The following is an 11,329-nucleotide window of genomic DNA, read 5'->3' on the forward strand; positions in this document are numbered from 1 at the left end:
TGTGCCCAACTGGGCTCATCCTCCCTGGGACTCCCAGCTCTGCCTTTGCCACAGCAGCGCAGCTGGAACGAGCCAGAGGGGCTCTGCGCTGGCTTCGCGGCACTTGCTGCCCGTGAAAGTGCCCGGATGGATCCCCCGGGCTGAAGTCCCTTGTCCTGGCAGAGCTGGGGGTGGGGTGCGAGCCTGCTCAGGGCAGCCGTCCTCCGAGTGCAAAAGGCCCGGTGATCCAGCGCTGCCCAGTTACGGAGCAAACGCCCGGGGAAGCTCTCAGAGGAGTCTCGTCAAGCTAGGGCCCACGCTGCCTCTCCAGAGGCTGGGGAGAATGGTCCCCACACATCTGGGAAAGCTGTGTGGACAAGGCCTCGAAGGGCAGGTTGCTGTCTCCCCCAGAGCCCTGCTGCCAGGGCAGGAGCCCCCACTGCAGACTGGGCTGCGCTAGCCTCGGCAGCCACCGGCTGTCTCAGCAGAGGCTCGGCCGCCCGAGGAGGGAGCCAGCGAGTCACGGAGGCCAGGCTGGGCCAACACGAGCCCCTCCTGCCCTGGCTGGGAACTTACAAGCTCAACCAGGCCCTAAGGCCAGTATCTCCCCTTCGTCTCTCCGCTTGGTCCTTGATTCCTCCCCCCGCAGCTGACGCCAGCCCTGAACCCTGTGCCCCGATGGGGAAGTTCTCTAGGAAGTTCCCCAGGGACCTGCGGCGGGGAAGCTGGGGGGGATTTCTCCACTGCGTGACACGGTGTGGGGGGGCGCAGACAGCGGGATAGGGAAGCGAGAGCCGGGTGCTGCGCTGGACTCGGAGCAAGGAGCTCGGTCAGCTCCTTCCAGAAGTCCTGGTTCCTCGGCTCGGACCGGGCTCTGCTGTGAAGCCCGGTGAGGTCGGCGCAGCCCGGCTGCCACCCCCACCCGCCCGCTCTGTCTGAGCCTCCTGCAAACTCGGGGGCTCCCAGAGCTGCTGAAGGCTGGACTCCGGCTTTGGGTTTTAAAGGCAGGGGAACAACGGGCCTGGCCCCCCACCACCCTGCCCCATGCACCAACCCCCACCTAGAGACAGAAGAGCCAAGGAGCAGAAGAAACCCTTGAAAAGGCCACTTTATTAGGACAGCCGTGCTCCACGCAGCAGGCGCCACGGCACTGCCGACGCGCCACGGACACAGCTGGATCCCTGCTCCAGCTGCGGAGGGGGGCAGGGTGGAAGGTCTTGGGCACCCTGAAAGGGAACGCATGTCGGTCTCCACCTGGTTCGCGGTGGATGTGGGCCATGTCGAGGGAAGTGGGACGGGCACCCCATAGCCCCCTCCCCAGCCTTCACGGGGTACAGGGAGATCAAGGACACCCCTGCCCTTGCACAGGGCACCTCCATGATGATCCAGCACCAGGCATCAGCCTCCGTGGTCACCTCTCCATAGCCCTAAAACCAACGTGCTTGAGACCAAAGACCCTGGGAGCATCGGGTGCTGTAACCCCCAAGGAAGGGACGGAGGCAAGTCCAGGGAGATTCGACTCATCCTCTCCGCCTGGAGCTCGGGCAAGGAGGGAGTTAGTGCGCAGCGAAGGGGAGATCCACGGCACTTCCGAGAGCCGGCTGCTCCCCGCGGCCTGTCTGACCGCCCCACGAAGTTCAAAGCCGCTCACTAATCGCAGCTACCACCGAGCCAAGCCCCAGCACCCGGCTGGACGAGAGGCCCGACCACTGCAGCGCACTGGAGCCAGAAATCACAACGTCCGGGAGCAGGATGGAGGCAGGGACAGAAACGGGCTGCTCCAGGCCTGTCCGCTCCCCTCTGCTCGGTGCTCGCTGGCTGACCTCGGCACCAGCCCAGGCGCTGCCCTAGGCCCCTTCAATCCCAGCAACAACGGGGGGTCATCCAAGGGCGACTGCGACAGGCCTGCGCACGCCCCTTAGGACACGTTGTACCGGGAATTGAGCCGTTTCCAGAGGCGATGAGACGCGAAGCCCGTGATGATCAGCCCCAGGAGGGAGCCGGCCATCCCCACCGCGATGGCTGAGTTGGCGCTGAATGTGTCTGCAAGGAGAAGCCAGGGGGGGTGTCAGAGCCCGGGGCACGTAGGCACGGAGCCGCCTGGCACTGGATAAAAGCATTGTGATTCAGATGCTCTCCTCTCCGACGGGGAAATTCCCTGAGCTCACATGTGAAAGGGGGCGGAAAGCAGGGCTGACCTTTCAGACAGGCTCACGGGGCAATAGAAAAAGCAGCTCCGTGCCAAAGCGGAAGAGCAGATCGGGGTGCCACGCAGCCCGGGGCACTGAGAACGGGCCGTGGAGCTTCTGGCCTGGCAGGGGGCTGAGCCAGGCTCGAAATGGGGCTGGATGCATTCACGGAGGAGAGATCTAGCAACGGCTATTGAACACAACAGGCGGAGGCGTTTCCTCTGCCATCTCTAGCCCTAAAGTGGTGGATGGCAAGGAGGGCACCATCCGCACCTCTAGAGGTATCCAGTTCGACAATCTTTCTCTACAGCACCCACCCTTGCCATGTCAGAGATGGGTGACTGGGCCAGTCGGACCACTGGTCTGACTCGGTCTGGCCAACCGGGGCTGGGTGCAGATGCCCTTTGGACACCAGGTCTCCACCAGCCCCTACAGCTGCGTGGGCAAGTCTCGCAGGATGAAGGCCAGTGAAGAGACAAGGTCTACTCCCTTCAGCTCGGGGCAGGAGTGCGCCGGCTGGGCTGGGAGGGAGACCTGTGCTGTTCGTGCCTGGGCCACGGGGTGGGATTTGGAGCAGTTGCCCCAGCTCTCAAGGTCACCATGTCACCGGGAGATGGACACCAGAACGAGCCCAGTGCTCTGCCCTCAACTCTGCACAGTACGTTCCCTGCCCCATGCCTGCCAGAGCCGCCGGGGAGGTTATAGTGACCCGGCTCCATGCTCCGGATGGAGCGGCTGCTCGGGACAGCCCGATCTCCCCGTGCAATGAACTTGCGGGGGCATTTCCCCACGTCCAGCTCCAGCCCCTTGCCCCCGCCCGGGGACCACCGGCCGAGCCCGCGTGCCCTCACTCACCAGGAGACACGGTGATGTGCAGACGTGCTATCTGGGGTCTGGCGCTGAGCAGGACGCATTGATAGTCTCCTTGGTGCTCTGGGGCTACCCGGTCGATCCTCAGCGTGGATTTGCCCTCGGACAGCTCCTCCTGGTACCAGGACAGCGCCAGCGGGGTCTTCACCCACTGGATCGTGACCTCCTCGCGGCACTCGGTGTAGCACACCACATTCAGGGCTTTCCCGGTGATGCCCTTGGGAGGCACTGGTCTGATGAAGAGGTTGCAGGTGGCCTTGGTTTTGGGGCTGTCTAGGGGATCGTGGGTGGTGCTTTTGGGGCGCCAGGTGCTAATGGGTTCTGGAGTTGGAGAGTTCCCTGTGGCATCCTTCGGCTCCGTGCTGGGGCTCCAGCTCACCAGGTCCGGGCTAGTGCCGGTGATCGAGTCCCGAGTGGTGTCTGCAGGGTCCAGCGAGGCAGCCTCGGTCCCCGGGGGCTGCGACGTCACGGCGAGCACCGCGGTGGGGATCTCGGTCGGAGCAGTCCATCCAGGGGTCAGGGTCTCGGCTGTAGCCACCAAGGCAGTGGCCGCGTTCTCCGTGGGGGCCGGGGACTCCAGCTTCAGGGTCCCACTGGGGGAGCTGGGGATCTCCGGCCCTGCAGTGCTGACAGGGTCCCTGGCTGTGCTGGAGGTCTCTGCAGCAGACGGTGGCTCGGTTTTGGGGATCTCTGGGGTGGTGGCCAGCTCCAGGGATGGCTTCATTACAGCTGTGAACAGATGTTGATTCTTAAAACTTATCAATGCCCCCTGTTCCCAGGAGCTGGGATGACATAGGTGCTATTCCTCACCCCTTTTACACCGGGAGGCACTGTCCCCCTGGCTGCCTCTCCCCTCCGAAACCAGCCGCAGAGGGGGCTGGCGTGGAAACCTCGAGTCCCATCAGCCCCTTTGCTTTCCCCATCATAATGCACCCGACCTGGGACAAGCAGCTCTCCCAGCAGGACTCGAGCTAGGGAAGGAGGAGAGCCACGGAGGTTGATAGCTCTCGCGGAAAGAAGTCAGAGACCTCAGGAACAGGGGGGAGATGTATAGAGGGCCGAGGAAGGTGAAGGTATCAGATTCAGGGGGCGACTGGGGTTAGGGAGGGAGCAGTGCAATTCTCCCAGGGGTGTAGGTTCAAAACAGGGGAGTTTTGCTGAAGCTCTGCATAGCACTAGCCTGGCCCCAGATCTAGGCACTAAGAGGCCTGGCTTTGTCCTCCAACTCACCTGCTACGGGCACGGCCACTGCTCGGTCCTGCTGGAAATGCCTCTGGGGCTGGGACAGAAACAGCTCCGCTTGGCACCGAAACTCTGCGCCCTCCGTCACGTCGGCTGCGGGGACGTCCAGCTGCGCGCGGTAGTACAACAGCTCGTCCTCGTCCTCGTCCTCCTCCGGCTCCGCGGTCTCCAGCTTCTGGTCCCCCCGGTACCAGCTCAGGATCAGCCCGCCAGGCGGGTAGACCTTGCTCATGGTGCAGAAGAGCCGGGCCGGCTGCCCGGCCACCAGCTCCTTGGGCTCGGAGTCCAGCTGCAGCGTGTCTGGAAAAGCTGAAGGAAGAATTACAGGTGAGAAGCAGCCAGCTTTGTCCCTCGTGGCTGCCTGCCGCGTGGCTAGGAGTTAGTTGCAAAAGGACTGATGTGTTTAGGAGCCGGGGAGGGGGTGGGCATCAAAGCCCCACGCAGGCCAGAGCACCGAACTACAGGGCTTGGGTTTCAGGGGGGCGGCGCACAGCTCCCAGGGCCTTTGCGGTTGCTGCTCCCCTCTGAAAACCTGCCCCCCATCGTGGTCCCAGGTGCCGTCTTGCTTTGGCCGGCTGCTTCTTCCACCCCAGAAGTGGCTGCATTTCAGCCAGGCCCCTGGACCGAGGGAGGAGGCAATGCCTCAAAGGGGTCCAGGAGCCCTGAAGTCCGTGGGAACGTAGGCACCCTGGGACTACTTCGTCTGCAGAAGAGACGACGGGGGAGCTGGAGACCACAGAGGCAGCGTCTCAGCGCCCGGTCTGCAGCGGGTGGCAAGAGCGTGGCAGGACGTCGCTGCGAGGGGCACCGCGTGGGACACTTACAGTACACTTCCAGGTGGACGGACGTCTGGACGATCGTTTGGCAGAGCCCCAGGCAGATCTTGGTGCCCCGCGTGGTGACGTGGGCATTGGTGACTTGTAGGACGCTGTGGCTGGGGAAGGACAGGATGTTCCCCAGGTTGGTGTCCAGCCCTTTCCACTCCACCTTGCCGTTCGGACAGTCCAGAGAGCAGTTGAGCTGGATGGACCCGCCGAGCTCGACCAGCGGCTCGCGGGGCAGCACGGTCAGCGCGGGGCTGGTGCTGGGCAGCGGGCCTGGCGGGAGAGAACGCAACGGGCCTTGAGACAAAGGAGGAAGAGATCTCGCACCCGGCGAGTCTCCAAAAGTTACAAAAGGATCCCATTTTGCAGCGTGGCAGAGCGTCGAAGCCTGCGGCCGCCCGTCCCAGGAGGATTTTGCCATTGATATCCGTGGATCCAGGACATCTCACTTCCCTGCAGATGGGCAACCTCCAAAGCCAAGGATCCACAGACAGTCAGAGATCCCCCCAGGCATTTCCAGGATGAGGAAACATTGTCCCAGGGTGGCTGGCCAAAACCCCCGCTCTCGCAGCTGTCACGCCGAGCGGGGTGGCGGGTGCGGAGGGACGGGACAGCCCATGTCACCCAGGTCCTGTTTCCTCTAAAGCAGCTGCTGCTTGTTCCCAGCAGCGGCAGGAAATTGGGTACATGGACTTTTAGCCTGACCCAGACAGGGAGATTTGATGCTGTGCAAGGGCTGATGTCTCCCACCCCAGAGGTGGCTGCATTTCACCAACGCTCCTTGTAAAACCCTGTGAGTTCGGGGAAGGATCTCAGAGCATGGGGTGAAAAGCTCGCCGTCCATCTCCACCTACCGCAGAGATTTTACAGCTGCTTATTAAAAACCAGGCCCGAACAGCCGTCCTCCCCAGTGCTTTAACCCCCTGCTGCCCCCCAGGAGCCAGGCAGCCCGTGCGGAGTAGAAACACTGTCAATCATAGACGAACAATGCAAATTTCTCAGGCTCGTTACAACATCTAAAGGCAAAGGCCTGGCTGGTTTTTTAAAGCTGAACTCAGATCTCCCCCCACTTCCCCTTGGGTTTTGCAAGGCGAGGAAGTGCCAGGTGCATGCGAAATGCCCTCTTCCACGCTCGCTGCCAATGCAGAGGGACGGGTTATGGAAATAAAAGCTTGCGTTCCTGACTCGGATCGTATTTTTCCATCTCTAATGAGATGTTCGTACCCAGGGGCCCTACCCACGGCGGTCCGCACACGCAGCCCCCGCCGGGGGAGACATCACTGCAAAGCAACGGCAAGGAAACTTTGACCAAGGCCCCTGCACAGAGATCGCAGCTGCGCTGCGTCACGCTTGCACGGCGCCGTCGAGAGAAAAAGCAAAAAGGGCCTGAATTCGCCGCTGGGCCGGTGTAAACTGGAAGCGTTGGAGCCGACGCAGTTTACATCAGCTGAGGATCCGGCTGCGACCCCAACCCAGCAGTCCCCATCTTGCTGCCCACAAGGGACTGGGCGTCCCAGTGCCAAGCCTTGCCCCCAGCCAGCGGGAACACACGGGGACGACCGGCAGAGCCCCCAGCCCTTGGTAGTGGCAGGCAGGCATTTGCTGCCCCCCGAGAAATAGCCCCCGATGCTTCCCCTCTTATTCAAACACATTCATATTATTTACTTTGTATTATCCTTATTCTGAGAGATGAGAATATTATAATTAACCTACAAAGTCTTATTGCGACCGCCGCTATGCCTCTTCATATGATCCTGAGATTAACAGTAAGATACGGATATCAATAAATTCAACATTCAAGTTATTAGTATGCGTATCATGCATATTCTTCCGTTAATATTATTCAAATCCTCCTAGCAGGCGGTGGCACAAGGGCAGAAGCAGGGGGACGGGGCATGAATGAGGTCCCAGTTGTGACTGGGAGGGGAAGGGAGCCCGTGGGATGGGATGGGACGGTGGGGGGGGGTCTGCAGACCTGGGGCAAGAGGGGCGTTTCGAAACCCACTTTGCAGAGAGGAGTCTCCATCACAAAGCGATCCCGTCCTGTGCCGCTAAACCGGCTTTGACGGCCGCGGGCGCAGGCTGGCACAGCGCAGGGGACCCGCGTGTCACGACAGATGCCGCATAACCCGCGGGGTCAGTGCCCAGCCGCAGCTCCAGATGCCCCCGCGGTATCAAAATTAGGCCCTGAACTATTTACATTGGACTAAGAGCTCAAGCCAGCCCTTGCGGAGATTCAGTTGTGTCAACACTTCTAATCCCGCTCGCTTCGTGCTGGGCAGAGCCAGACAGCTAAGGGATAAAAAAGTTCCCCCAACGCGGACGTGCATTTTTCTCCCTTCCTTGAGCCGGTTTTAATAAGGTTTAAGCTGGGAGGGGAGAAAAAAATTAAAAAAAAAAAGAAAGGAAATCAATGGATTATAGACCTACAGGCGAGTGGGGATAAAACCTCTGCCCGAGTTGGAGGGTGGAGACGGGTGCGTTTCCGGGGGGGCTCCATGCAAACGGGCACAGATCACCAGTAGGAGCCTTGACAGGTGGGTCAAAGCAAAGGGGCGGCATCACACCCGGAGACGGTGGGTACCAGGCTGCCAGCAACACCTGGCGCTGCACAAAGCAGCTCAGGTCTTAGCCGAGGCAACGATGCCACCCAGCGCAGACAGCTGCATGTCCAGGCGACTTACCCCCGCAGCTCCAGCCCAGGTGGAGGAGGAAGAAGGGGAGGAAAGGAGTTGGCTTCATGGCTGCTTTTCCTCTCTCTGCGATGCCAGGAGCGACAGGCAGCCGTCGGCTTCACTCCTTCCCACCAGCCGAATGGACACCAGTGCGGTTGTGTCTGCCCACGAGCTTTAAGTACTGAAAACCCGCCCCCGGGACTCAGAACCGGCCCCTTGCCGGTAGGTCCCTGACCCTCCCGGCCTCCTGGGTATTTTCAGAGGGGATTTCTAGCTTATTTTAAGAATAACTTTAACCCCTGAACAGCCGGAGAGCTGAGGCACCCCCCTTAAAGGCTGGTGAGGGGAGACAAACCCGGGCCTGGGGGATGCTCAGATGCCCCGTGTCTTCCCCAAATCTCTAGATCCCAACAGAAGCAGCCCAGGGATGATTCTCTGATAACCCCCAAGGTCTCTGAGGTCACTAGATATCTTGGTGACCAAGATGTCTAGTGACCTTCCCTGCTGGCTGTGCCTCAGTTTCTTCATCTGAGACACAGCAATAGCGGCTTTGAAAAGGGCTCCAAGAACCACCATTTACTACCATCTCTTGGGGGACTTTGCAGCTCCGCTCCGAAATCCCCTTGCATCTGTTTTCCCCGCCCGGGAGCTCGGGGCATCCTCGGGGACACCAGGATTTACCCTAGAAACAACAGGCGCTCGACTCAAACCTTCCACCGGCGCCACAGAAATCCCTTTGCCCGGCCCCGAAACGCGGCCTCCGTCTGGGGTTGAAACTAGGTGGAGAGGAACAACCAGAGAGCACGGCCAAGCTCCTGCGGCTCGAGCTGCGGGGGAGATCGGGGAGGCTGGCTACAGGAATGTGGGCCTGGGAGGGGAATCGGGGCCCTTGGCAGCGGATGGCGGCTCGTAGCTCCAAGCGTGCAGCCCCATCCATCAGCCCTGGGGAGGAAGGGGGCTCCTGAGGATCAGAGAACCACCCCGTTTGCTCTGGGGCAACAGCAAGGAGGCCCCAGCTAATCCCACCTGCCCTCGGGAAGAGGCGAACGGGAACAGCTCAGCCCTGGAACCCGTTCGGGGGCCGCTGGACCAGGATTTCACGCCAGCTGGGGAGCGTCAAGGTGACCCGGACCCAGTGCAAATTAAAACGTAGGGCTTTGAAGAGACAGCACTGCATGAGAAGGGACGAGGACAGCGGTGGATGGGCCTGGGAGGCAGCACAGCCCTGAGTTGCCCCTGGAGGGAGCACATGAAGAGGGGGCACTGAGAAGCTGGGGTTAAATGGGTTAAACCCGGCGAGGAAAGGCCAGCTCAGCGGGGAATTAGGCAGCTGCTTTCCAGCAGCTCCCGAGCCAGCTGGTACCAGCAAATCCCAGACACGCAGAACAACATGCTCCTAGCAGCCTTCCAAGGCGCCGCCCAGCTCCCCAGAGGCCTGTGTGCTGCGGGTGCTGGGCGTTTTCTTGCAATCTGCTTCCCGAGGCAATCTGCTCTCAGCTCCTCGCATGCCACAGCACCCCGAGCACAGATCTTGCCCCACTGCCTAGCCCCGAGCACGGATCAGACAATGACCCATCCTACGGGGGACCCGGGGTGCCAACACTCCCGCGCGGGCATCCCCGGCTGCAAGAGGCTGAGCCCACCTGCACGACCCGTGGCACACATGGGCAGGGTACGGCCTCATGCACAATGCCAGGCCGCAGAGCCTCACGCGCGGAGGGTGCTGCATCCCTGGAGGTTTTGCGGTTGGCTCCAAGAGCGGCCGACGTGCGAGGCACCTCCAGGCGGTCACGTCCAAACCTACAGTGCAAGTGCTGGCAGCTCTCGTGGCTTTATCACCAGTCTTGCGGTCACAGGCTTTCGAACGTCAAGCCTCCTGGAAGCAGATGTCCCCATAGGAAGCTGCGTGCATGTGTGTATATCTGCCTCTATGAGAGCGAGGGGATGAGGATGTCAGCTTTCATCCAGAAATGAGTTAATCCCTTGCAATTACATTTTCATACCAGATTTGTGCAGAGGTTTCAAAAGCCAGAGGGTAAATAAGATCCCAAGGTTTGATTCCCACCCCGCTTAAAAATCAATTCACATTTGAGGGTTTGGGGTTCTTGGCTCCTTAGCTTTGAGCATCTATGGTTGGCACTTCCTGTCGCATCGTTGCCACCAAGACAAACCCTGAAGAGCTGGTCCTGCAGCCGCCCGGCGAAACACGTGGGAAGCTTCATGTCTCTCCTGCTTTGGAGTCACTCCTTTTCCTTTCCGCGCTATCCATGGATGGAGGAGATCGGTGAAGCTGGAGGTCAAAGATAGGACAAACAGATCGGCCAGCTTTGGAAAGCCACACATGCGTGGTGAAGGAAACCAGCTGGTTGAAGCCGCAAGGAAGGGGAAGCCGGGGTCCTTGGCACCCAGTTTCCGGGGCCATGGCAGAGCAAGTTGCACAGGAGGAAAGTGGGCGCATGCTTGGACATCCTGGAGAACACAGCAATGAGAAGCAAAAGGCACCTAATAGTGCAATCGCCCCCAAGGTACTGGTCGCAGTGCAGAGATCTCACTGCGCAGACACTGGGCCAACCAATGCAATCACGGATAGCAGTAGAGGCCACAGAGCATCTTTCCAAGCAGCTGGCTCCTAGGGGAGGGAGGAATACCATACGCCCACGCAGGAGTGAGCTCAGCTGTTTCTTCCCTACACATTAGACTTTCTAATCTTCAGTCGTCCGTAGCTTTCCCTCCCATCCCCATGGTGCTAAGGAACTTGGCAGCCCGCAGCTCCCATGCCATCCCTGCTGTCCGGTTGTGCCATCCCTGCTGTCCAGTTGTGGCTTTGCTTTGAAAACAGTTTCTCTTTAGGAAGCGAGTGCCCTTCACAGGACACACACCACTTCTGCAATGCCTCCATCTCTGGCAGGCCTCCCTTTGGGTCTTCTCCTGGTCTAGCCCGAGCAACGCGTGACGTGTACAAGTGCCCCTAACATCGTCCATAGATTTGAGGGTTGGAAGGGATCTCAGAGGACCATCTAGTCCAACCCCCTGCTCCTGGCAGGCAAGACAAGGGTCAGAAGAGGAGCACAGCGCAGTTCGGGGCACAGCGGGGCTGCAGTCACATCCTGCTTCCCCAAAAATCAATCAAGAACAGCTCCCACTCGGCTTGTTACTCCATGGGGCTCATTAGAGGCAGGGTCTGGGGCATGAGATCTCCTTGCGGAGATGGCACAGGCAGGTCTTGGAGAAAGCCACTGCACAGCTGTTGGAACATGTGGCAGGAGGCATCCTCGTCCTCAGGGATCCTTGGGAGACATGCAACATGCCAGGGGCAGGGGCCAATCCTTAACCCCCCCCTCCAGCTCTGGTGTGGACCCCTTGACAACATCTCCGGTCCCGCGGGGCTCTCCAGCACCGTCCAGGCTCAGACTGGTCCCCTCTTTCAAGCAGGACCCATTTCCAGCTCCCACTACCGCAACATGGGCAAGTTGCTTCCTCTCTGTGCTTCAGTTCCTCCCACTTCAAGGGGTGCTGGGAGGATAAATGCATTCAGGGTTGCGTGTCTCAG

At 60.3% G+C, this 11,329-nt stretch overlaps 1 protein-coding gene across 2 annotated transcripts; it reads right to left on the reverse strand.

Annotated features, from left to right (window-relative positions):
• Positions 1 to 1,069: 1,069 nt before the first annotated feature.
• Positions 1,070 to 8,600, reverse strand: MADCAM1 (mucosal vascular addressin cell adhesion molecule 1). Of its 2 annotated transcripts, XM_014599638.3 has the most exons (5): positions 7,789 to 8,600; positions 5,105 to 5,377; positions 4,269 to 4,589; positions 3,024 to 3,767; positions 1,070 to 2,022 (listed from the first exon to the last, which is right to left on the reverse strand). In XM_014599638.3, the coding sequence occupies exons 1-5, from the start codon at positions 7,844 to 7,846 to the stop codon at positions 1,898 to 1,900; spliced, it is 1,521 nt and encodes a 506-aa protein (XP_014455124.2). In that variant the 5' UTR covers positions 7,847 to 8,600; the 3' UTR covers positions 1,070 to 1,897. The 2 variants fall into 2 exon arrangements, with proteins under 2 accessions (XP_014455124.2, XP_059575623.1); XM_059719640.1 differs by lacking the exon at positions 7,789 to 8,600 and having other exon boundaries at positions 5,105 to 7,737.
• Positions 8,601 to 11,329: the final 2,729 nt, after the last annotated feature.

The sequence above is a fragment of the Alligator mississippiensis genome, chromosome 16 (assembly GCF_030867095.1).
Source record: "Alligator mississippiensis isolate rAllMis1 chromosome 16, rAllMis1, whole genome shotgun sequence".
Taxonomy (NCBI): Eukaryota; Metazoa; Chordata; order Crocodylia; family Alligatoridae; genus Alligator; species Alligator mississippiensis.